This window comes from Portunus trituberculatus, chromosome 48 (genome assembly GCF_017591435.1).
Source record: "Portunus trituberculatus isolate SZX2019 chromosome 48, ASM1759143v1, whole genome shotgun sequence".
Taxonomy (NCBI): Eukaryota; Metazoa; Arthropoda; class Malacostraca; order Decapoda; family Portunidae; genus Portunus; species Portunus trituberculatus.
Window position 1 is genome coordinate 18,031,355 of NC_059302.1, and position 27,235 is coordinate 18,058,589.

The 27,235-nt window shown below is 37.7% G+C and overlaps 2 protein-coding genes across 7 annotated transcripts in view; one reads left to right on the forward strand and one right to left on the reverse strand.

The window, feature by feature from the left end:
* Positions 1 to 385: 385 nt before the first annotated feature.
* Positions 386 to 21,890, reverse strand: LOC123498684 (thioredoxin, mitochondrial-like). 5 transcript variants are annotated; one of them, XM_045246029.1, is made up of 3 exons: positions 21,754 to 21,890; positions 1,440 to 1,958; positions 386 to 812 (listed from the first exon to the last, which is right to left on the reverse strand). In XM_045246029.1, exons 2-3 carry the CDS (start codon positions 1,736 to 1,738, stop codon positions 704 to 706), a joined length of 408 nt encoding a protein of 135 aa, XP_045101964.1. In that variant the 5' UTR covers positions 1,739 to 1,958; positions 21,754 to 21,890; the 3' UTR covers positions 386 to 703. The 5 variants fall into 5 exon arrangements, with proteins under 5 accessions (XP_045101964.1, XP_045101962.1, XP_045101963.1 ...); XM_045246027.1 differs by having other exon boundaries at positions 1,445 to 1,958; positions 21,754 to 21,887; XM_045246028.1 differs by having other exon boundaries at positions 21,736 to 21,884.
* A 297-nt stretch (positions 21,891 to 22,187) lies between these two features.
* The window catches only part of LOC123498683, a 144,749-nt gene continuing 139,701 nt past the window's right edge, over positions 22,188 to 27,235 (forward strand). For both annotated transcript variants that reach the window (XM_045246023.1, XM_045246024.1), the window contains exon 1: positions 22,188 to 22,328. The gene's annotated coding sequence lies outside the window, so the exon portion shown is untranslated. The remainder of the gene's footprint in view (positions 22,329 to 27,235) is intronic.

Genomic DNA, 27,235 nt, shown 5'->3' on the forward strand with positions numbered 1-27,235 from the left:
TCAATACATTTCAATGGAAAAAATTCTTTTGAGATATGAGCTCCGTCACAGAATGAATTAAACTCGTATCTCAAGGTACCACTGTATATTGGTAATAAAAAAGGTAATAAATATCATATGATAATTTCTCTTGATATGCTAACTTGACAAACACAAAATAAGAGGTCTCACAAGAAAAACAATGCTGTCTGTATGAGAGTTTAATGCTGACATATACTTGATAGTTATGCTTTTGAAGAGGCTACTAACCAAAAACTATACTATACTTTTGTCTAGATTGACAGACTGTACTACTTAAAGACTTTCCCATACTTTGTCTAGATTGCACAATACTGTCTTTTAATTAGGTAATGGAAGTAACAAGAAGGTAAAATAAACAACAATAATTATGTACATAAATAGTGTAATTTCTTCATAAGGCCTCTAGTACCTTGGTGTTGGTCTTTTCTTTACAAAGTACCACTTGAAATAGTGACTAAGGAAGCCCTCAAATTACATCTGCTAAATTTTCTTAGGAAATTTACACATTTACAAAGTAACACTTACATTACACTATAATATCTTTATACTGCATCAGAAATTTCTTCAGTATTATCAATGAACCTGTTCTTTGCATTAATACTACAAATTCATCAAATACCTAATACACGGGGCTACTTATTTAGCAATTTATCAACAAAACCTTTAACTTCTTTGTGAGATACTAGACCAACAAACTTCTCAACCACCATCCCCCGATGAATACCCAACACTGCTGGCACTGCAGTAACCTCAAAGGCATGCAGCAGATCAAGGTGTTCATCCACTGCCACCTGTGGAGAGGCAATCATCAAGTGCAATATTAGTCATTTTCCTTTTCAGTTTCTTACTTATATTCTGTAATAAGTACATATATAATTCTATATATTATTTGCATTTCATTCAATATGTTAGATTAAAAATGTCAATTTTTCACTATTAGTAATGACAAAAATAGTAATGCAACTGTATTTTCTCATGAAAAGAATATGCAGGGGGATGGAAAGAGATATGCTGACTTGCATGATATGTATGGATGAAGAAATGCATAAAAGTGTGGATGAAGTGGCAAAAGGAGAGAGAGAGAGAGAGAGAGAGAGAGAGAGAGAGAGAGAGATACTGTAGATGAATGTTAAATGAATGACGGAGGTTGGGGAAAAAAAAGAATAATATTTCATGAGAGGAAAGGAGACAACGTTATTTACGATAAGATTTCCAAATAACATGCATAAAACTGAAGTATGAAGGAGCAACAATCAGGAAAATAATTTATATTCAACTCATGTTTGTAAGAGTATGATAGTCACAAATTAAAACTTTATCTATTAATTTTTTTGCAATTCATTCTTGCATATCCACTTTCATTCCTTTCTCTTATATACATAAAAAGTCATGTTATCTAAACAAAGTAACTTTCTTACCATACCTCAGCCAAGTGGAGGTGACCTTCATTTTCTTGAGCAATCTTCTCCAACAGAGGCTTGAGGGAATGACATGGCTCACACCACTCGGCATGAAAGTTCACTATGACTGGAACAGGACTTCGCATGACTTTGTTCTTAAAATCATCTTCACTATTTACCATAAAAATTTCCATGGCAGGCTCACTACTGTGGAAATTCCTGCCCACAGTGCATGCAAGCTGTTGCGCATGTCGCCCGACAACAGGTTTTGCCACTACCTGCTGTAGCAGAGATCGAACTGCTGGGTTGTTAAGCATTTCTGTTATTATTTTTTACACTCACAGTCACTTAACAAACTTCAACATGACCATGATGATTATCATAACTTGCATGGGTAATCTATAGCTTAATTTTCTTGAGAGGCCTGGCTAAATTGGGATCAGTCCAGTGCACAACTACAGCTCCAAGCCCTGCCAGTGATGACAATGCCAACAACAGCAAAATCACAACTCGAGGAATGAAGAGCTGGTCTGTTGCCTAAAATAAAAAGAAAAGTACTTTATGTAATATATCTAATTACAAATGAAATAATAGTTATAAGATAATCAAATGTTTACAAACAGTAAACTGTTATAAAAATAAAACTACTCCACAAATTATCCTACAGCAAAACCTCACTATGAGCTATTTTAGTTGCAGTACAAGTTGATTATCATAAAAGGTTAAAAAACATTTTCAATTTGCAATTTGATATCAATTAAGTAAATTTTGTCATTAACTGACAAAGAATTTCTGTAATTTTCAATTTCCATTTCCTACAACTCAATAACAATTTCAAAACACAGTTTAAAATAATTACGATAAAATACAAGTAGCTAAATCAGCAAATAAACAAATAAATCAGACATGTAAATAAGAAAATAAATAATTGACAAGTAACATTGTATTACATTATCATTGTATCTGGCAAAACACAATTACTGTCAGAGGAAAAAAACTTTTAATACTCATTTAATTTTCCACATAACATTAGAGAAATTAAACATATTACTAAAATAATGTTAAAACATACTCAATAGAAGAAAAGAAACAAATAATAAAAAAACATTTGTCAAAAGAAATAAGACACCAAAGAATGAATGAAACAAATGTATGTATTCATTCCTTATATTATCTGTTTATCAGTGCATTTACCTGTCTTCTGAATAAAAAGACAAATTAATCAAAAAGTTAAATAAAAAAATATTTAAAAAAATATCTATCATGCTAATGATCTACTTCCCATCAAATTTGTACACCAATTTTATGCCACTAGCAGGTTAGATTTAGAAAAACTGCTACAATATTAAATTTCTCCAAAAAGACTATTTCTAAAAATATTACTGAGGTTTTGCTGTATCAATAGGAAAGTTTATAAATTTTTCATACCACATTTTCCACAACAGGCTGGTGGGGATCTGAGTGCTGGGGCAGAAGGAGTAGGGCAAGGGATAGTACTGTGGCCATGAGGGCAATTCCAACTGCTGCTACTAAACTCCTATGCGCACAAGCAAGGAGAACCACACCAGCTACCACCCAAACCACTGTCAGCACTATCACACCTGCTCCTACACCCAGCACCAGCATGTTATTCCCATAAGGTACGTCATGCACTAAAAACCTGTTTAAAATAATGGTTGGAGGTTAAAATCTTAATCAACAAATTTTTTTTTAGCTATTTCAGACACTTTTCAGCTTGATCATTTCATGTTTATAAATACTCCATACTTAACTCTGGTTATTAAAGTCTACTACTAAACAAGGATAAAGGAACAACCCCAGGCACAAATACAGTGAAAATCTCAAAATGGTTCTGAATTAATCTTCTTAGAATGTTAGTCCGCCATTCTACATGAACTCTTCTCTTGTCTTCTCTTTACATATCCAGTTTCTCTTGTCTTTAGAAGTCAACTTTTCTTTTTTTATTTTCTTACGTTTTAAGGACAATGGTTCCTTCTTCTGCCAGTCAATAATAGAGATCTCCACTAAAAAGACTTAATCAGGAATTGAAAAACCATGTTTTCAAATAAAAATATTGATTAAATCATTAGTCATATTGAAATCTGCTTGGTCAGTATGAAATGAGAAAAAAAGTGACAATTATACTACTTTACATTTACATGTGATACATAACTTAATTTTCCTTGTCCAGGACAGTCTGTGAATATATTGTTGTCTCTCAAATCATGATTTTGTGAAGCTTTCACACTGATTTCAAATGCTATACAACAGTACAGCAAAGCCTGATGAAGATCAGAGAAAAGTTTGATCAAATAAAGTCTGAGTAATGTCTGCAACCATTTTGAAAACACACATGCTTGTAACTTTAGTGTCTTGAAGAAAAAAATTATGATTATGCAATACTATTTGGTAAGTTGCATTTATTCATCATACAACACTATCTATGAAAATTTGACAATACTTAAAATGAAGATACAATTATCATGGTGAAGACTTTACTCCAATATGCCCATATTGCATGCCTTACTTATTATAAAAATATTTAAGTATAACAAAAAGGTAGTAAAATATTACAATTATACATAGTTATTTCAAAAGAACACTTCTTGGAAAGTAATATTTACAGACATCAATACAGGATAAGTATACTGTACTGTCAAAGCCATATATGAGTTTAATTATTCATCAGCTGATGTACTGTTCAGTTAAATTTTTTCAAGCCCTTTATTGATTCCTTCTTAAAGTAATGAATTCCAAAACCTAATTGTCCAAATCTTCATTTTTGCTTATTGATGCTCACACAAGTCTGGCAATTATTATGTATTTTATTTATTTATCTATTTGTTTTTATCTATTTATTTTTTATGTCCTAGGCCACCTGTAGGGATACTTGAAGAGTATAAGTGGGAAGTGCTCTTCAGCTTTTGCCCATTAGTGGCACAGGCAATTTTATTTACCCATATTAGGGCCCATATCACCACCCAAGTGCATCTTTGGTGTAACCACCTGGGTATCATGGTGACATGTAGCTAACTTTAAACCATTTAACAAATGGCTTAGCTTCAAAGCGATATGTGCTGGGATTCGAACCTACACATGGGTGTCTGCCTGATCCCACACTCACCACCTTATCCACTATGCCACTGTTTTCCTTTGTATATTTGGTTAACCCCTTCAATACAGGGACACATTTTTACCTTGAGATTTGTGAATGATTACACTATTTTATTGACATTAGGAAGGGGCTATGGTGGTCAGAAAATTAATGGTCACAGTCTTCAATTTCAATATCTTAATCTTCCATGTGAGTTTTTGAAGCTGTATAACATCACCAAATAGTAACCAGAATTAATATGGAAATGCCTCATAGTATTGAAGGAGTTAAATTAACAAATTTTTCCTTGTATATATATTACAGGTATGGACAAACTATGGCCTGTGGGCTGCATGTGGGTTGCTAAAGGATTCATGTGGCCCAACAAATGTTAGTAAATTTGAAAGAAAAAGTTAATAAATAATGCCAAATAATATTGTGAGTATTTCATTTTCTTCCAGCAGGTGTGCATATGCATGGGAGAATGGCTTTTCTTTAGAAGCTTTTAATTTTGTATTTCAAATATTAATAATTGGGTTAATATAGTGCACATTCCTATAAGATTGTGATTCTTGTAATGTGGCCCCAGCACTGAAAAGTTTGCCCACCCCTAGTATATTAATTTTTGTTGTATTCTATAACAAATCAACCTTTATTTCACTTTAAACAGTATATATTTTGGGGAAGAAAAGCATGTGCTGTGGAACAGTCCAAAACCTTTAGTGAACTTGTGGCAGTAATAATACAAAGTCCAAAGTTTTCTTCTTTACTTAAACTAGTAGGTAAGTGCAACAACACAGATTCACAACTGGCAGTGGTAAGAGCTGATGAATACAAAGCTTGTTGAGGATGGTGGTGTTCGCTTCTGGATGCCTCTGTTGCACTGCTTGTGCTCATTAGATAACTCCATTTCGGGGCCTCGAAACTCCTTGGTTGACACCGTGCCAGTATACCAAACTACTTTCAAATACTTGTGCAACCATCAGAACGTTTGACAATACAAAAATATAAGAAGCACCTTCACACACACACACACACACACACGGACATCGTCGATGGCGGAGGTGGTCGCTGAGCTCCAGAGCAATCATCTCTAATTCTACAGTTACCATTGCCTAAGAGAAACCAAGGTGGGAAAGGAGCTGGTAATGTTTGTCCCGTCTCCATATAGTCATGTTAACTGTTGATTAGCAAAATAATGTCCAGGGAAGGTAAATATAAACTGTAGCCTGCGTTTGAGCCATCAGCTGGTTTGTTTACATCTGCGCAACATGGCGGCCGTGAACTCGAAAGATGAATCAGACTTCACAGGATTTCAAGGAATAATGGAGAAGAGCGCTTATGTGAAGAAAATTCTGGAGTTGGAAGGTAAAATTGAAAAACTGTTTGAAAAGTATGGGGGCCTGGAAACGAGTTATGACAATGTAAAGAAAGACTGTGCCGATATGAAGAAGGAAAATGAAGCACTGAAAGAGGAAGTTAAGCTAATTAAAGTGAATTGCGAAAATGTGGAGAATCTCTAGGAAAAGTGATGGAGAAGCAGGCTGAATGGAAAAAAAGTCAGGAAGTGGAAAGAAAGGAGGTAAATTACAAAGTTGCAAGTCTGGAAAAGGAAATCAAAGAGTCTGGGAGAAAACTTTGGGCCTTGCTGAAATTATAGATCAACAGATCATAGAAGAGAAGATTGCTGAGAAAGTGGTGAAGGTTATTAAGTCAAATGAGACATTGGTGAGGAAACTGTAGACAAAAAGAGATGTGTGGTGATATTTGGTGTGGAGGAGGATAAGACACCGAGTAAAATGGAGAGAGAAAAACATAAAAAGGTGATAAATAATATCATTAATGTGGTGCAGGAGGAGGAAAAGACCTAGTACAAGAAATAGAGGACTTCCATAGAATTGGAAAGTTCACAAGAGAAGGTATGAGGCCAATAAGAATCAAACTTAAGTCACAAAAGGATGTAGATGAATTGGTGGAGAAGTCATGGAGGCTAGCCCAGCAGGAAACAACAAGGAAGATTTGGTTGAGAAGAGATCTCGGTGAAAAGGAAAGAGAAATGTTAAATGAGTTGAGAAAGGAGGCTTTGAAAAAAATGAAGAGAGGACAGAAGAGGAGAAGAAAGAGTTTTTCTGGAGAATCTTGGATATGAGACTGAGGAAGTGGTTCATAACCCAGAAAAGTACAGCAAGAAAGGACTAAAGAAACTTACATATGAGCGGAATGTAATGTATTCCAACATAAATGGAGTGATATCGGGATTTTAGAACTCAACGATTACTTGAGGGACAAGAACCCAGATATTGTGGGTCTTACTGAAACAAAACTGAGAGAGGAGAAGACCTGATGATGGTTGGAGAAGGAAATATAATGTTTGGAAAAGAAATAGAGTAGGTAAGATGGGAGGAGGAGTGATGTTGCTGGTTAAAAAGATATAAAGGTGGATCAAGTGAAAGAAGGTATGGGAAAGGCAGAAGTGCTAAAGATCAGAGCAGAAACTAATGAAGGAAAAAGAGGCACTACATAGTGGTGTACGTACCACCTAAGACAAATGCATGGTCAGTACAGGAATATGAAGAAATGATAAGTGATACAGGAACATGTCTGGAAGAAATGTTGGGTGGCTGTGAACGAACTATAATGATGGGAGATTTTAATTGTAAAGAGGTGTGTTGGGAGGACTGGTCAATGGAAGGATCAGAGACAACATGGGGAAATACACTATTGACACTGGCAATGGAAAATGTGTTAACTCAGTGGGTCAAAGAAGATACTAGGTTTGGAGGAGAGGGAGCATCGTCAAGACTGGACTTGGTCTTTAGTACAGAGCCAATGGTCATTGAGGAGATGAGGGTGGAGTGCCCTTTAGCAAAGAGTGATCATGCAGTTTTGGAGTTCAAGGTGATAGATGAAGAGAAATCTAGAAGAAATGAAGAATATAAAGTGGGAAGATGGAATTATGCCAAGACAGATTTTGGAAACCTAAAGAAATTCTTTCAAGAGACAAATTGGATGAAATTCAAGAGTGCTAAGGAGCAAATGAAAAGTGGAAGGAATTTATAAAAATATACAAAGAAGGTGAGAAAAATTTGTACCAATAAGACAACATAGAGAAGTTGGAAAGCAGGACTGGTTTAACGATAGATGTGAAAAGGCTAGAACAAGAAAAGAGGATGCATGGAAGAGGTGGAGAAGGAAAAGACGGATTAAGCAGTGGGAAAGTTACAAAAGAGCAAGAAATGAATATGTGTTGATTAGAAGAGAAGAAAGAAAGAAACAAGAAAAGGATATAATTGATAAATGTAAAGACCAACCAAGGCTTTTTACAGACATGTGAACAACAACATCAAAAATAGAGAAAGTATTGAAAGTTTAGAAGTAAATGGAGTATGCAGTGAAGATCCCAGGAAATGGCAGAGGCTATGAATGGATGCTTTCGGAAGGTATTCACAAAGGAGACTGCTTTTGACAAACCACTGGTAATGGAACAGAAAGGGATTATGAAGGAGTTTCAAGTAACTGTGGAGGAGATCAAGAACATGATGGGGAGTTTAGAAGTGAGAAAAGCTGTGGGACCTGATGGGGTATCAGGATGGATTTTAAGAGAATGCAGGGAGCAACTGGCAGAAAAAGTTTGTGAAGTAATTGATGCCTCATTAAGGGAAGGTGTAGTGCCCCAAGACTGGAAAAGAGCTAACATTGTCCCAATCTATAAATCAGGTAACAAGAGAGACCCATTGAACTATAGACCAGTGTCACTTACAAGTGTGGTAGCTAAGATGTGTGAGAGGGTGGTGAAGAATAGATGGACAGACTTCTTGGAGAAAAATGACATACTTTGTGAGTGTCAATTTGGTTTTAGAAAAGGGCGTTCATGCACGACAAACCTGATATGTTACTATTCGAGGGTGATAGATGTAATACAGGAAAGAGATGGTTGGGCTGATGGAATATATCTGGATTTAAAAAAGGCCTTTGATAAGGTACCACACCGGAGACTGATCTGGAAACTTGAAATGGTAGGAGGAGTGCATGGCAGTTTACTAAAATGGATGGAAGACTTTTGGTAGGAAGAGAAATGAGAACAATAATTAAGGACAGACCATCAGAATGGGGATTGGTGGAGAGTGGAGTTCCACAGGGATCAGTGTTGGCACCAGTAATGTTCGCGGTCTACATAAATGACATGGTGGATGGGGTGTCCAGTTATGTGAGCCTATTTGCAGACGATGCAAAATTGTTAAGAAAAGTGAGATGTGACAAAGATTGCGAACTACTCCAGGAAGACTTGGACAGAATATGGAAATGGAGCTGTACATGGCAAATGGAGTTCAACACGACAAAATGCAAGAAAATAGAGTTTGGCAAGAGTGAAAGAAGAATCAGGAGTATGTACAAGATAGGAAATGAAGACATAAAACCAGTCATGAAGAAAAAGACCTTGGGGTGACAATTACCAATGACCTATCGCCAGAGAGACATATAAACAAAATAATTGGAGAAGTATTGAACTTATTGAGGAACATAAGAGTGGCGTTCGTATATTTAGATGAAGAAATGATGAAGAAAATAATTACTGCAATGATAAGACCGAGGCTTGAATATGCAACAATACAGTGGGCTCGAACTTAAAGAAACACATAAGGAAACTAGAGAAAGTACAGAGGGCTGCAACAAAATGGTGCCTGACTTAAGAGATTTGACTTATGAAGACAGACTGAAAAGAATGCAACTTCCGACCCTGGAAAACAGAAGAGAAAGGGGAGACCTGATAGCAATATACAGAGTGATGATTGGCATGGAAAAATGGATAGGGAAGATCTGTGTATGTGGAATGAAAGAATGTCGAGAGGGCATGGGAAAAAACTAAAAATGGCCACTTATAGGAGAGATGTGAAAAAATATAGCTTCCCTCATAGAAGGGTGGAAGCATGGAATAGTTTAGACGTGGAAGTGGTCAACGCAAGGAATATTCATGATTTTAAGAAAAAGCTGGACATTAATAGATATGGAGACGGGACAACACGAGCATAGCTCTTTTCCGTATGTTACAATTAGGTAAATACAATTAGGTAACACACACACATACACACACACACGGACGTGCCTCCTGCGCATGAACGGCATCTAAATAACACTCCACACGCTAAGCAATGTGCTTGAGTGAGAATAGTTATTGCTATTGAGGGGCGACCAGAGCGAGTGAACGAGTGTAAAGAGTGAACGTAGCCTGGTGACGTGTACATGGGAGTGATCGGAGGTGGGAAAACCTCCACACTCCAAACGGCGGAGCGGGAACCCACAAAGGCCAGCCATAGCAGTCGCCAACGCATCCAACCACACACGTAACTACCAGGCCTGGCCCCCAGTGACCACACACCCACATGTTCCCAGGAAAAATAAGGAAAAATGGATAGACCGGTAAGGAATAAATTACCAAATTCAAAATATGTTGATGAGGGCCAGGGAGCAAAGCCAAAAGTGGCCAGTCAAAGCATGAGTCCAGCTTCAACAGGGGCAACATTGCAAGGTAGATTGGTGATGTTGGAGAAGAGATTTGAGGAGTTACTGAAGGAATTAAAAGTTCAGAGGAGTGAGGAGGAGCAGGATAGAGAATTCTGCAAGGCTTTGAAGGAAAGAGTTAAGAGACTAAAGGAAAATGAAAAACGATTGGTGGATGAGAATGCGCATTTAAAGGTGGAGGTTGAAAAATACAAGAGACGGTTGGAGGAGAAAATGGAGAGAGTAGTAAAGGAGAAAGATGACTTTAAGGAAATGATTAGTGAGCAGAATGAAAGGCTTGAAAGGGAATGGGAACTGAAGAAAACACAATGGACTGAGTCGAGGGAAGCAGAGATGGTTGGATTACAAGAAATAATTAAAGATCAGTTGAAGGAAGACAAAAAAGAAAGGTCCAAGGAACTGGTTAATGTAATGAAGAATAAGGAAACATTGATAAGAGAAATAGCAGAAAAGAAGAAGAGTGTGTTAATATTTGGGATGAAAGAACAAAATATAACATATAAGCTGAAGAGAATTAAGGAAGAATTGAAAACGGTAAGAGATCTGTTCAAAAATCTAAATGATGATGAAAAAAAAGACCTACAAGAAGAAGTGGAAGAGATCCATAGACTGGGTCCATATAAGGAGGAGTGAACAGACCGATTAAAGTAGTACTGAAGTCACAACAATCTGGAGGATGTCCTATATAGAACATCAAAGTTAAGAGAGATAGAAGGTTGTAAAGAGGTGTTTGTAAGAAAGAATAGAAATGAGGAAGAGAGGAGAAGATATAAGGAATTGGTGGAAGAGGCGAGAAGGAAAAATGATGAGCGGTCTGAGGAGGAAAGAGAAAAGTTTTTTTGGACAGTTATAGGAGAGAGAGTCAGAAAGTGGTATATGGAAAGAAGGAATACGGAGGAACCCCTAGAGGGAGCAGTGGGTGGACCGTAATGTATACTAATATAGACGGGATACTGTCAAGTAGATTGGAATTGCAAGACTATATGATAGTGGAGAAGCCTGATATAGTGTGTTTGACTGAGACAAAATTGCATGGAAAAACAAAGATAAATTTGGATAATAAATATAATATATGGAGAAAGGATAGAGAGTAAAGGTGGAGGAGGAGTTATGATTATGACGAAGAAATAAATAAATGTGGATAAGGTTTGGTATGGGAAGAACAACGCAGAAGTGATAAGCATAAGGATAAAAAGTGATGGAAAAGAATTAATAATCATGGTGACCTATGTACCTCCTAAAACAAATTCTTGGACATTAAGGAATACGACAATATGATCAAGGATACTTTACAGAGTTTGGAAAGTGTATTATCTGGAAAAGAAAGGTGATACTAGTAGGAGATTTTAATTGTAAGGAGGTGGATTGGGAAAATCTAGTAAGTGGTGTTGGAGAAGAAGCATGGGAGAGAGATTTCTTAATCTAATGATGGAAAATATGATGGAACAGAGGGTGAAGGAAAATACTAGATATAGAGGAGATGATGAACCGGCTAGACTGGATTTGGTGTTAACAAGAGAAGTGTACCTATGTGGAGATATACAATACAAGTGTCCTTTGGGAAAGAGTGATCATGTGGTTATGGAAATGCAGATAGCAACAACACAGCGAAGGAAGGACGAGACATACAGGAGTGGTAGATTGAATTATAGAAAGATGGACACAGAAAGTTTGAAAAATTATTTCAGAAAATTAGATTGGGAGATGTTACAAATCAGAGAAGTGCAAAAGAAATATGAGATTTTTATGAAATATTATAAAGAAGGAGTTATGAAATTTGTACCAAAGTATAAACCAAGAGAGGAAGGAAGAAAGGATTGGTTTAATGCAACTTGTGTTAAGGCTAAGGAAAAGAGAGATGTGGCTTGGAAAAGATGGAAAAGAGCAGGAATATACTAAATAAGGAGAATTATAGAGTGGCAAGAAATGAGTATGTGAGGGTAAGGAGGAGGAAGAAAGAAAATTTGAAAAGATATTGTAGACAAGAGTAAGGAACATCCAAAATTGTTTTACAGGTTCATAAATGGTAAACTTAAAAGAGAGAGTCCATTGAAAGATTAAAAGGAGAGCAAGGGATAGTAGATGACCCTAAGAATATAGCGGAATTGCTAAATAATAGGTTTCAGCAAGTATTTACTAAAGAAACAATGTTTGTAAAGCCACAGAATGTACAAGGAAATGTGCACATGGATGACATTAAGATACCTAAAAGGAGTTATATAAAATGTTGGAGGAACTTAAAGATGATAAAGCGATGGGACCAGATGAAGTTTCAGGAAAATTATTGAAGGAGTGTAGAGAAGAATTGATTGATCCATTATATGATATTATAAGGTGCTCATTAGAAACAGGGAAGTACCAGTAGAGTGGAAGAGAGCTGAAGTGGTGCCCATTTATAAGGGAGGCAGTAAGGAAGAGCCTCTTAACTATAGACCTGTGTCTCTAACAAGTGTGGTCGGTAAGATTTGTGAGAGGGTGATAAAGAAATATTGGATACGGTTCCTGGAGGATCATAAGTTATTATCGGATCATCAATTTGGCTTCAGGAAAGGGAGGTCATGTGTAACAAATCTACTGAGCTTTTATTCAAGAGTGGTTGACAAAATACAGAGAGAGAGGGATGGATGGACTGTGTATATTTGGATTTAAAGAAAGCTTTTGACAAGGTACCTCACATGAGACTGTTATGGAAAGTAGAGATTTATGGAGGACTGAAAGGAAAAGTGTTAAAGTGGATGGAAAACTACTTGAGATGGAGGGAGATGAGAACGGTAATAAGGGATGCAAAGTCGGACTGGTTGGTGGTGGAGAGTGGAGTCCCACAAGGCTCAGTGCTGGCACCAATACTTTTCCTGGTATATATAATGACATGCCAGAGGAGTAAACAGTTATATTAATTTGTTTGCGGATGATGCGAAGTTGTGTAGGTGTGTGAAGAGTGAAGAAGATTGTGAAATTTTACAGGCAGACCTGGATAAGATTTGGGAGTGGAGCAAGAGGTGGCAAATGGAATTTAATCTGAGCAAAAGTCATGTGATGGAGATGGGAAGAGTGGAAGACGGCCAAGAGGGTCATATAAGATGGGTGAAGAAGTAGTGTTGAAAAAGGTGGAAAAGGAAAAGGATTTGGGAGTGATAATACAAGACCATGGGCAGTTTGAGGCTCATATTGATAAGATGTTTGGAGAAACGTATAATTTGATAAAAATATTGGATTAGCCTTCCATTATATGGATAAAGATATGATGAAGAAATTAATTAGTATGGTAATTAGACCAAGATTGGAATATGCTGGAGTGGTTTGGTCCCCTTATAAAAAGAAGCATATAAGGAAGTTGGAGAGATTGCAGAGAATGGCAACAAAATGGTTCCGGAATTGGCAGAAATGACCTATGAGGAGAGATTAAAAGAAATGAATTTGCCTACCTTGGAACAAAGAAGAGAAAGAGGAGATTTAATACAGGTTTATAAACTGTTGAATGGACTGGATGAAGTGGATAATGAGCAAATGATGTTGAGAGAGGAAAACTTAAATAGAACTACAAGATCGCATAGTAAAAAGATAGCCAAGGAATATGCTTGAAGGATGTGAAAAATATAGTTTCCACAAAGATGTGTGGAGGTGTGGAATGGTTTGAGTGAGGAGGTGGTGTCAGCAAGGAGTGTGCATAGTTTTAAAGGAAAGTTGGATGTGTGTAGATATGGAGACAGAGCCACACGAGTATGATACCCAGGCCCTGTAAAATTACAACTAGGTGAATACAACTAGGTGAATACACACACACACACACACACACACACAGCTCAGTGGTTAGAGCGCTGGCTTCACAAGCCAGATGACCGGGTTCGATTGGCCGGGTGGAGATATTTGGGTGTGTCTCCTTTCACGTAACCCCTGTTCACCTAGCAGTGAGTAGGCAGGATGTAAATCGAGGAGTTGTGACCTTGTTGTCCCGGTGTGTGGTGTGTGCCTGGTCTCAGACCTATCCCAAGATCGGAAATAATGAGCTCTGAGCTCGTTCCGTAGGGTAACGTCTGGCTGTCTCGTCAGAGACTGCAGCAGATCAAAACAGTGAATTACACACACACACACACACACACACACACACACACACACACACACACACACACACAAGGCCCTGTAAAACTACAACTAGGTAAATACACACACACACACACACACACACGCTACTACGAAGTCGAAGTGGTGAACGGTGGTGAGTGGGCAGAGGAATTATTAAAGGTAGCAACAAATAACTTGATGACACAGTGAGTGAGATCACCAACAAGGTGCAGGGGACAAGATGTTGCAGCAAGGATGGATTTGGTATTTACCAGGGGCATCTCTCTAAAAGAGGAAATTGAACATAAATGTCCCTTGGGGAGAAGCGATCATGATGTCCTAAGCTTTGAGCCGGATACGGAATTAAGCACGAATAAGATTGTGGAACGAGGAGGAAAAATTAAATTATATTAGGGCAAATTATAACCATATAAGGGAGTTCTTTAATGAAATTGACTGGTCCGTGGTATACCAGGAAAGGGATATGCAATTGAAATACGATAAATTTATGGATTTGTATAACTCTGCTGTGAAAAAGTTTGTGCCATATTACAGAAAGAGGACTTTAAATAATAAACAGTGGTTTAATAGAAATTGTGAAGAAGCAAAAAAGAACAAAGAAAAGGCATGGAAGAAACTTAAGAAAAACAGTGATGTATTATCAAGAGAAGTTTACAAAACATCAAGGAATAGATATGTTGAGGTAAGGAGAACAGCACAGAAGGAATATGAACAGACGGTGGTGGAAAACTGTGATAGTGACCCTAAAATGTTTCACAAATTCATAAATGGAAAACTAAATATAAGGGAGGCAATAGTAAAGGTAAAAAAACGGGGAAGAAGTATATGAGGATGCTAGAGATATAGCTGAAATTTTGAACGACAACTTTTGCAAAGTGTTTACAAAGGAGGAGCATTTTATGGGAGGAAGACCTACGTAAATAAAGCAAATGCAGGACATCATGGTTACCAAGGAAGATGTAAGGAAAATTATAAGCAATCTGGATATTAATAAATCAATGGGGCCTGATGGCATATCTGGGAGGTTGCTAAATGAATGTAAGGATCAATTGTTGAACCCCGTATTTGATATTGTGGAAACCTCAATACGAACAGGATTAGTCCCGAAAGAGTGGAAAATAGTTGATATTGTGCCTATATTAAATGTTTGTGGACTTAAAGAGTAAGTTACAAGTTCCAGAGTTTGTCAATGTGTATAAAATTCAAGATATATTGTGTTTTAGTGAAATAAGATGTGATGAAATTGATATGCAGAATGTGAAGGATTCATTCGATACCATTGGCTTTGAAGTTTTCTATCGCGTAAGAAGCAACCTCTGTTTACACAGATCAGGTGGAATCATGATTGCTGTAAAAGCTGAATTGAAGCATTGTTTCAAACTCATCTGTGGGACTTCCGATGCCTACCTTTCTCTTATTCTTGGCAAGTCATGTTTAGGTTTAGGCAAACATATCATTATTACATCTGTCTATATCCCACCAAGTAATTCCAGATTTTCGAGTGTAGAGCTTTTGGAGACATTGGATACTGTTTTGTTGGTATTATTATATTGATGACTATTACCATGTAATATGTGGTGACTTAAATGCACACACGAGTGTTGTTTCTGACATTGAACATGTTAATGAGTATGTTTCCGATGATGACCACTCAAACATTATATTGGGCATGATAAATAATTGAATTACGTGTAACATCCCAATAGATAGGTATTCGTGTGACAAAAGTAATGTTAATGGTTATGGTAAAAAGTTATTGGAAATGTACGAGAATAATATGGTGTGTATATTCCAAGGGAGAGTAGGTGATGATTTAAGAATTGGTAAGGCAGCAATGTTTTTCATTACTGTTGTAGACTATGTAATTGGCTCACCTGTACTGTTAACTATGGTGCAAACATTTAAGGTTTGTGATTTTGACCCACTCTTTTCAGATGTCCATTGTGGTATATCATTTACTTTAAAGAATTTTCTGAATAAGGAAGAAACTTGCTTGGGAGAGATAGGAAAGTTGAACCACTGTGAGAAAGATATCAAGCCAGGTAAATGGAATAAGAATAAAGCTGACGAATATACCCAAAACATAAACCATAACCATGTCCTGAGTGTAACTGAAAATGCTGATCATAAATCTGTTAATGAAATTGCTAATGAGTTAAAAAAAAAATTCTGGATACAGCCTTGAAAACATTTCCTCCCAAATATAAGAAATACACAAAGAAATCTAACAGCAGGGCAATGTTAACTTATGAGAAGCAATGTTATGAGAGTAGACAAGAATATCATAAGGCTAAACATAAGAACAACATTTTGAAGACCGATATCTCCTATAATGACATGATTAGAAAGAGTAAGAAATACAAACAAGAAATTAAATGAGTTCAAACAAGAGAAAAACAAGATTTTTTTCTCAAGGCTAAGAAATGCTAGAACCAAGGATTCCAGGTTGTATTGGCTAATTTTACAGCAAACAAAGAAAAAATGTGATATATCAATTCTAATCACAAAGTTTAAAGAACATTTTAAGCATTTAGCTGAAACAGAACACAGTAAAGAACACCTAGATATCAGTGTTGATATTCAGGCTAATATCCCATTAAATAAAGAAATAACTGAAGCTGAAGTATTAAAATGTATTAGTAAACTTAAAAACAATCAAGCTGGTGGTATTGATAACATCATTAATGAATACGTATATAAAAAGTTCAAAAGAGATGATATGTCCTTTGTATGTTAAACTATTTAACAAAGTTTTGGATACAGGAGACATATATACAAGATGACTGGTTGACTGGAATCATTATTCCTTTCTATAAAGACGTGGGAGAAGTTACTGAAGTGAATAATTACAGAGGCATCATACTGTTTGGGAAAGTTATTTATTACTTTGTTAAATGTGAGATTAGCTGATTTCTGTGAGGAAAATTAAATTATTAAAGAAATTCAGACAGGTTTTAGACAGGGACATTCAACTATAGACCATATTTTTGTAATGAAGAGTTTGATTGATTTGTTTTTGCACACAAAGAAAAAATAGTTTTGCTTGTATATTGATTATATGATCTTGTCTGGCGAGATGGTTTGTGATATAAGTTACTAAAAACATGAGTTGATGGCAAGATTATGAGAGTTATTAAGAACATGTATAATAATATTAAGTCTTGTGTCAAATGTAATCAGAAATACTCAGATTCTTTATAAGCTATAGTGGAGCAAGGCAGGGAAAAAATTTATCACCAATGTTGTTTTCTTCATTCGTAAATGATATTGAAGATCATTTACTACAGAATGATTGTGATTTTGTTAAAACAGGTGATGAATGGATTGAAACTATGCTCAAGGTTTTAGTTCTCATGCATGCAGATGACACTGTCATAGTAGCTGAAGACGAAAGAGGTACAAGTAATGCACTTAAAGCTATGGAAATATATTGTGACAAGTGGAAATTAGATATAAATTGTAGAAAGAATAAAATCACTGTATTTACTAAGAGGAAAGATTATGCAAGAAAATATAATTTTCTTTTCAAGGGGGCACAAATTGATATAATGGATGAATATAAATATCTGGGCATGACTTTGAGCTATAATGGAAGTTTTGAGATATGTCAGGAAAATGTGTCAACAAGGAAGGAGGGTAATGTATAGTTTGACTGCAAAATGTCGAAAATTTAGTTTACCAATTGATTTACAATTATAATTATTTGATGCAATGGTGTTGCCCATAATAACGTATGGTTGTGAGATCTGGGGATACAGGCAACCCCCGTTTAACGAAGGTTCACACAACGAAATTTCGCTATAACGAAGGTTTCATTTTACTACCATCTGCTCGTTTAACGAACACCAAACTCGCTTTAACGAAGTTTTATCCAGGTAATTTTTTTTCCAAATTTGAAAGCCCCACTGTATCATGCAAGCTGACAGGCTTTTGAATACATCAGGAGCTGCTGGTACTAAGGCCTGCCTCAGGAGAAATCCTGAGACACCTGTAGAATAAAGATCAAGATCAAGCCTCTCGTGGACAACACAGGCTCTGCCGATACAAAGGCCTGACTCAAAAGAAATTCTGTGTCACCTTTAGGATCAAGATCAAGATCACACGCACCACTCACTGCCCAGTCAAAACATAACAGCGTCACCAGCAGCTCATCTTCCTTAGTTGAACTTACCACCAAAACCCCCTACAATGTGGCCTAACGTTCCTAAGAAGACCAGGAAGTATCTTACTCTCGAAGTGAAGCTGGGTATTATTCACAGACAAGAGAAAGCCCAGAAAACTAATAACATTGCTTCCCACCATGGCTTGACTCCATCTACTGTTTACTATTTTCAAGTCAAGAAACTCTATTAAGAAGGCTAGTGAGACCTCATCTTCCTTACAAGCTAAAAGAACCACCAGAACTCGTGACTCTACAATGGATAAAATGGAAAGCCTTGTGGAAATATGGTACATAAGTTTTGTATGCAGTACCATGATGCGCACTTTGTTTACATTCCACAGGTTGCCGGTTAGTGTATTTCCCGTTTCACTCTCCCTCCTTCATAAAGTTAAGATCATCAACATTATAAAGTTACGTACATACATACATTAGTGTACATTATAATGACTTAAACTAAACTACCTAAATGTTTAACTTCATAATTTTTACTTTCATCAAACCTTTTACTGTACTATGATGCACTCTCAATTTGCTTACTCTCAATGGAAGTTCAAATCAGGGGTTAAACTTGTTATAATCGGTTCGCTTAACGAAGTTTCGCTTAACGAAGTGTTTTTTAGGAACGTAACCCCTTCGTTAAACGGGGGTTGCCTGTACAAGGTATTTAACGCAATTGAGATTGTACATTTAACATTTCTTAAACATATTCTTGGCGTTAAGAAGACTACTTGTGATCTTATGGTCTATGGAGAATTAGGTAAATACTCGCATCAAAAGTAGAATGTTAAATTATTGGTTAAGGTTAATTAATGATAAACAAAGAAAACTTAGTTACATAATGTATCAGTCTTTTGAAACTGCATGATGAAAATAGTTTCAGGTCCCCTTGGCTGAAGTATGTAAATTCACTGTTAGATCATTCAGGTATGTCAGGTGTATGGTATAAACAGAATGGAAGTAATCCTTTGTGGGTAAAACTTGCTTTAGAAAGAAACGTTAGGTTCAGTGGATCGCAGAGTGGAATGTCACGTTTCGTAACAAATCTTCATGCAGCACTTATATTTCTTATATGGATCAAAATGATTTAGTAAGATCACCAGAACAAGGAAGAAGTTCCTTGTGTAGATTCAGAACTGCAACCATAGACTACCTATTGTTACCAGAAGATACCTGGAGAAAATAGAATTTGCACAAAATGTAATGAAAATGATATATGAGATGAATATCATGTTCTATGTAAGGATCAAGAAATCTTGAGATTGAGGAACCAATTCATACCAGTGTATTATAGAAACCTACCAAACCAGTTCAAATTTGTTAAGTTATTTCAAGATTCTTGGTGCGGGATACAAAATGGGCACTGCCCCCGAGAAGCCGTCCTGCGCACTCGCCTCGATTCCCGGCTCCCCCCTCCGCAGCTCCTCCACCCAGCGAATTTGAGGTCACATTAAATGAGAAATATATGGTATATAAATTTATTTTTGTGCGGGGTTCCTTGAGACATGTGATGTATTTGAAGCGTTACGCAGGGGTAAAAAGGTTGAGAAACGCTGCCTTATTCATTGCCATACTCTCTCTCTCTCTCTCTCTCTCTCTCATTCATTTTCATATTCTCTCTCTCTCTCTCTCTCTCTCCTTATTCCTTATCATATTCTCACTCTCCTTAATCGTTTTCATACTCTCTATCTCTCTCTCCTCATTCGTTTTCATATTCTCTCTCTCTCTCCTTATTTGTTTTCATATTCTCTCTCTCTCTCTCTCGCTGACCAATAGCATGACTTCATGTAAGTGACGTCAAATCAGCTGGGTGGAGGAGCTGCGAAGTGGGAGCCGGGAATCGAGGCGAGCGCGTGGGACGGCTTCTCGGGGACAGCGCCACAAAATGATCTAGCTATGTTCGCCAAGGTAGTACTGTTTTAGTAGATATGAAAATTGTGTAACCATAATGTGCAAAATAGTATTTGGAAGCTGTGCTCTATACTTTGTACAAAGTCTGAGCCAAATAAATCTATCTATGTCTGTCTCTCTCATCCCTTTATTTGTTAGCATATATTCTCTCTCTCTCTCTATCTCTCATCCTCTTATTCGTTACCATATTCTCTGTCTTTCTCTCGCTGACTAACAGCATGGCTCCATATAATATGACGTCAAATCAGCTGGGTGGAGGAGCTGTGAAAGGGGAGTCGGAAATCGAGGAGAGCGGGCGGGACGGATTCTTTGCGTGTGCCTTAAAACCCAGCTTCGTAAATCTTTAGAATAGGACCTCCTCTCTAATCCATAATAATAACACAAAATGATGAGTAGTTAATGGAGAACACGTACCTTGTGGTCTTGTTTGGGGGTCACACACGGTTATGTCACATTGCCTCACTGAAATTAGAGACGTCACTCGGAGTCTAAGTCCAAATAGTAAACATTGCTATTGTCTATTGTATATATCTCGTGTTTGTGGGTAACAGGAAGTGACTGTCTGTTGTTGACATCCTGGGTTTGTGGGTAACTGCTGAATAGGATTCTTATTGTGTCTATAGTTCTTTTGTCCAATGACGTGCCACCACCTCTTAACACTACAAGCTGCGCCAATGAGAATTTGCTATATGTATATTCGTAGGCGGGGCACAGCTGGGCAGACAGGTGCACAGAGATCTGTGTGCGCAGTTGAACCATGGCCACCAGGGACATTAGTTGTAAAGGTTGCGAATTTGATTACTGGGAAATCATCGCTCCTGCGATGCAAGTCAGTGTACAATCGAGAAGAGGACCAGCCAGGATCTTCATCCTTTCATTAAGGTATTGTGAGGAGGGGTATCGGTAGAGGTAGGGCATATTGTGTGAAGCTATAAGAGAACCAGTGTGGGGGGAGGGAAGTTGCCCCAAAGCAAGGATACGGTAGGTTAGGTTTATGTTAAGGTTAGGTTAGTGTTGCAGGGGCGGGTCCGTGGGGCGCAGCCCCCCCGGCTAGGTTAGGTTAATGTTGCAGGGGGGGATCCGGGGGAGCGCACCCCCCCCCCCGGTTAGGTCAGGATACATTAGGTTAGGTTAGTGTTGTAGGGGAGTTAGGTTAGGTTACGTTAGGTAAGGTTTTTGTCCTTAGATTTTTTTTAGATCGCCATATCTCGCCTCTTTTGACTCCCCCCCCACAAAACCCCCCGATTCCCCACGTGCCCCCAAGCTTGTTGGGGGGAAGGGGGTGATAGCAAAGAATATGTAAGGAGTTGCTGTTCTATAGATTTACCCCCGGCTTACCCATTAGCAGGTCACTGTGCTTGTTGGGTATAGAAAAGGAGAAATGTCTTATAATTTTCCCCCTTCCAGAAGAAAAATTACATGCAGAAAGGATCGATTGCAGCATTGTATAAACTCACTCTCGTTAGTATCAATACTTTTCCTTGTTAATCTCTATCCTACATCAATAAAAAAACATGTAGGTATTCTGACTGAAAGAACTACAATACCTCTTAAACCATCCTTACAAATTCTTGTCTGTGCAACTTGAGAGACGAGTGACAGGAGTGAGTCACTGAATATTGAGTGACGACACACCACAAAACAGGAGTAATCGTCAACATCAGAATGCAGATGATAGGAGCCGTTGCTGAGGCTGTACCTGTCTCTTCAATCTTCATCTGATTTTATAGGCCATATAGAACTATGTGAAGAAGTAGAAAACATGAAATATTTTAGCTTTTCATTGTGCGGGTGTCAAAGTGTGCGTGAGACATCCACAGTACTGCAGCAACCCTACCAACAAGACATTAACATCGGAAAATTCCTATTTGTAGAAAACATTGCCAAATTAGAAGAAAATAAGAAAATATTACATAAAATGTGAAAAATAAGATATAACAAGAAAATGCAACAACAACAACAACAAACAAACAAAAATAACAAGAAGTCATGAGCTGCCGTTGCAAAGGCTACAGGTCCGCATCTTCATTTACATTTACTGAGAGAAACTGAGGATTTGAAGGAACCTTGCGACGAGAGAGGACGCGTGTGACTCCGCTCCTACATTTTTTTGAAGCTATTTCCCGGATTTCACAACACAGTAAGAACCAGGATGACTGTAGAGGATTGCAAGGTGTGCGAGGAGAGTGTGACGACCAGGTGTAGTGGCGTGGAGTGTGAGTTGTGGTTCCACACAGCTTGTGTGGGACTGAAGGCCTCCACCAAGATGCTTAGCCCCAAAAACATTATATCTCTGTATGATGAGTGTCTGGAGGCAACCAAGGAAAAACTGAAGGCAAGGAAGGATGACAGAGGCACCCAAACAATGGCAGCTTTGACCAGTAAAACCACACAGACTGAAACCTAGGAAAGCAACAAGGATGTGCACGCCCGGAAAGCCTAGAAGAGACAGAACATTACATTACATTAACGATTTAGATAAAGGAATTAGTAGCAAAGTATCAAAGTTTGCAGATGATACTAAGATAGCATGTGCAGTACAGGGTGAAAAAGACAATTACAAAATACAGCGAGACCTGGACAGGCTGATAGCATGGGCAGACAGGTAACATAACATAACATAACATAAATAATAGGATAACAAAGGGCCACCAGGGCCCATCTAGGTTATCCTGTATCAGTCGCACAGCGACCTCGTCATCAGTACTTAAAGATACACTTACAAGTACACAATACATTATATACTAATTCTAAATATTTGGCCCATTAACAGGGCTAAGTCCTGCAGCGAAATCATCTACAATTTGTGGTCCCCATACATGGGGATCATGTCTTGTTTAACTATAGTAAATTTCTTATAAAAACTATCATGCAGCGCTATACATAATTATAAATCTAATAAATTTAAGTGCTTATCTAATCTGTTTTAAACATTGTCAAACTAGTGCTATTTACAACCGTCTCTGGCAATGCATTCCAGAAGTCTACCACCCTATGACTAAAGAAATATTTTCTTATATCTAACCTGCAGCCTTGCTTTCTAATCTTCCTGCCATGATTTCTAGTCCTACTTCCCTCCTCTAAGGTAAAGAAAGATCTCACATCTATGTAGTTTGTATCTGAGAACATTTTAAATAACTCTATCATATCCTCTTATACATCTCCTCTCAAATGAAAACATGTTTAATTCCTTTAATCTATCTCTATACTCCAGGTGCTTCAAAGCTGGTATCATCCTAGTTGCTCTTCTCTGAACTGCTTCTAACATGTTGATATCCTGCCTATAGTGGGGTGACCAGGCCTGTATGCAATACTCTAAATGGGGCCTAACATAGGAATTATATAAGCTATGCACCACTTCCTTACTTTTATAACTAACATTTCTATTTATAAAACCCAGGATCCTATTTGCCCTATTTCTTGCTTCTAAACATTGCTTTGAAAATTTCAGTCCTGTCTATCACTACTCCTAAATCCTTTCCTTCCTCTACTGCCTCTAGCCAACATCCCTCCATCTCATAGTTAAAGTTTGTGTTGTCTTTACCTAAATGCATAACCTGACACTTTTAGAATTAAACTCCATCTGCCACCTGTCTGCCCATGCTATCAGCCTGTCCAGGTCTCGTTGTATTCTGTAATTGTCCTTTTCACCCTGTACTGCACATGCTATCTTAGTATCATCTGCAAACTTTGATACTTTGCTACTAATTCCTATATCTAAATCGTTAATGTACACCAAGAAAAGAAGAGGTCCTAGCACTGATCCTTGGGGTACCCACTAACCACTTCCTTCCACTCAGACATTGCCCCATTTAATACTACTCTCTGTTTCCTATCAGAAAGCCATTCACTAATCCAATCAACTAACCTACCCCTATCCCATGTAGTCTCAATTTGTACACTAGCCTCCTATGCGGTACCTTATCAAACGCCTTGCTAAAATCTAGATATATAACATCTATGCTATTTCCATCATCTAACTCCTTGGTAATATATTCTAAGATATCGAGCAAATTTGTAAGACAGGACCTCCCTGATCTAAAGCCATGTTGGGTATCTCTAATTAATCTATTCTCATTTAAATGCTCCCAAATACTACCCTTAATGATTTTCTCTAGTATCTTACATACTATACTAGTTAAACTGATCGGTCTATAATTATTCGCATCATCCTTCCTACCTTTTTTAAATATTGGAGTAACATTAGCTAACTTCCAGTCCTGTGGTATCTCAGCAAACCTAAGTGATCTTTCAAAGATTAACTTAAGTGCTTCAGAAATACTGTCTACACCCTCCCTAAGTACTCTGGCATGTTGCTCATCAGGACCACTAGCTTTCAGATGGCAGATGGAGTTTAATTCTAAAGTGTCAGGTTATGCATATAGGTAAAGACAACACAAACTTTAGCTATGAGATGGAGGGATGTTGGCTAGAGGCAGTAGAGGAAGGAGAGGATTTAGGAGTAGTGATAGACAGGACTATGAAATTTTCAAAGCGATGTTTAGAAGCAAGAAATACGGCAAATAGGATCCTGGGTTTTATAAATAGAAATGTTAGTTATAAAAGTAAGGAAGTGGTGCATAGCTTATATAATTCCTATGTTAGGCTCCATTTAGAGTATTGCATACAGGCCTGGTCACCCCATTATAGGCAGGATATCAACATGTTAGAAGCAGTTCAGAGAAGAGCAACTAGGATGATACCAGCATTAAAGTGCCTGGAGTATAGAGATAGATTAAAGGAATTAATGGAATTTAACATGTTTTCATTTGAGAGATGTATAAGAGGGGATATGATAGAGTTATTTAAAATGTTCTCAGATACAAACTACATAGATGTGAGATCTTTCTTTACCTTAGAGGAGGGAAATAGGACTAGAAATCATGGCAGGAAGATTAGAAAGCAAGGCTGCAGGTTAGATATAAGAAAATATTTCTTTAGTCATAGGGTGGTAGACTTCTGGAATGCATTGCCAGAGATGGTTGTAAATAGCACTAGTTTGACAATGTTTATAAACAGATTAGATAAGCACTTAAATTTATTAGATTTATAATTATGTATAGCTGCATGATAGTTTTATAAGAAATTTACTATAGTTAAACAAGACATGATCCCCATGTATGGGGATCACAGATTGTAGATGATTTCGCTGCAGGACTTAGCCCTGTTAATGGGCCAAATATTTAGAATTAGTATATAATGTATTGTGTACTTGTAAGTGTATCTTTAAGTACTGATGACGAGGTCGCTGTGCGACTGATACAAGATAACCTAGATGGGCCCTGGTGGCCCTTTGTTATCCTATTATTTATGTTATGTTATGTTATGTTAAGACAATCACAGTTCATCAAAGTAGATCTTCTGGAAGAGGCACTAAGCCTGTGTCTCCAGATCAGTAGCCTCATCGTCGGCACCGGGAAGCGTGGTGGCTGTGCAGCGTGTGGTGGTTATGCTTAGGGCTTTATACTGAAAACGAAGTTCATAGTTTATCCAAACTTTATCCAACCTCTTCTCGAACTCAGCCACGGACCCAGCCTCCACTACCCACTCTGGTAACTCGTTCCAGTTGTTCACAACTCGGTTTGGAAAAGAATATTTTCTAATATCCAATCTTGCTCTAGTTTTGAATATTTTCTTTGAGTTCCCCCAAGTCATGCCATCCTCCCTCATCTGGAAGAGTCCTTCGGTACATTCCCAGTCGTACTTATGTCTGATGATCTTGTACATCTCTATCTGATCACCTCGGGGCCTTCTGTACGCAAGGGTGGGTAAGGCCAGCTTCCTCAGTCTTTCTTCGTATGGCAGATCCTTCAATTCTGGCACCAGCTTCGTGGTTCTCCGCTGCACACCTTCCACAGCCTCTATATCTTTGACCAGGTGAGGACACCACACCTGATTTGCACATTCCAGATGTGTCCTCACCAAAGCAGTGTACAAGGGCTTGATGACTGCAGGCTTTAGATGGACAAATGTTCTTATTAGGCCTTCTATTCTATTTGCTTTATTAATCTTCTCTGCAAGGTGGTCGGAGAATTTCAGCCTGTCATCTATTACTACTCCAATGTCCTTTTCCATCCTGGTCTTTTCAATGTCTCTGTACATAGAGTAGCCTCTATCATCCACATTGGATTTACCTATGCGCATGTACCTACTTTTCTCAGGGTGGAAATTTAGTAGCCATTTTTCGGGCCATTTTCTGAGCCCGTCCAGATCCTCCTGTAGCTTGTCACAGTCTTCTGAGTCCTTTATCCTCCTGAACAAAGGTATGCACACCGAGAAAGAGAAAGACCAGCAACCACGAAGATGATGCAGAAGGGTAAATGTTTACAATAACATGAACAGCTCACTTCGGTATGAAAAAAAAAAATTCTGGTAAATTCTGACCTGTTTTGAGTGAATGTGCACTTCGTTTCCGTCGCAAATCTGTACAGGCAACCCTCGCTTAACGAAGGGGTTACGTTTCTAAAAAACACTTCGTTAAGCGAACCGATTATAACAAGTTTAACCCCTGATTTGAACTTCCATTGAGAGTAAGCAAAGCGAGAGTGCATCATAGTACAGTAAAAGGTTTAATGAAAGTAAAAATTATAAAGTTAAACATTTAGGTAATTTAATTTAAGTCGTTATAATGTACACTAATGTATGTATGTATGTAACTTTATAATGATGATGATCTTAACTTTATAAGGGGAGGGAGAGTGAAACAGGAAATACACTAACCGGCAACCTGTGGAATGTAAATAAAGTGCGCATCATGGTAACGCATACAAAACTTATGTACCACATTTCCACAAGGCTTTCCATTTTATCCATTGCAGAGTCATGAGTTCAGGTGGTTCTTTTAGCTTTCAAGGAAGATACAGTCTCACCAGCCTTCTTAATAGAGTCTGCTGACTTGAAAATATGTGACACTAGATGGAGTCAAGATGTTATTAGTTTTCTGGCCTCTCTCTTGTCTGTGAATAATAACCAGCTTCTCTGCGAGAGTAAGACACTTCCTGGTCTTCTTAGGAATGTTAGGCCACATTGCAGGGCGTTTTGGTGGCA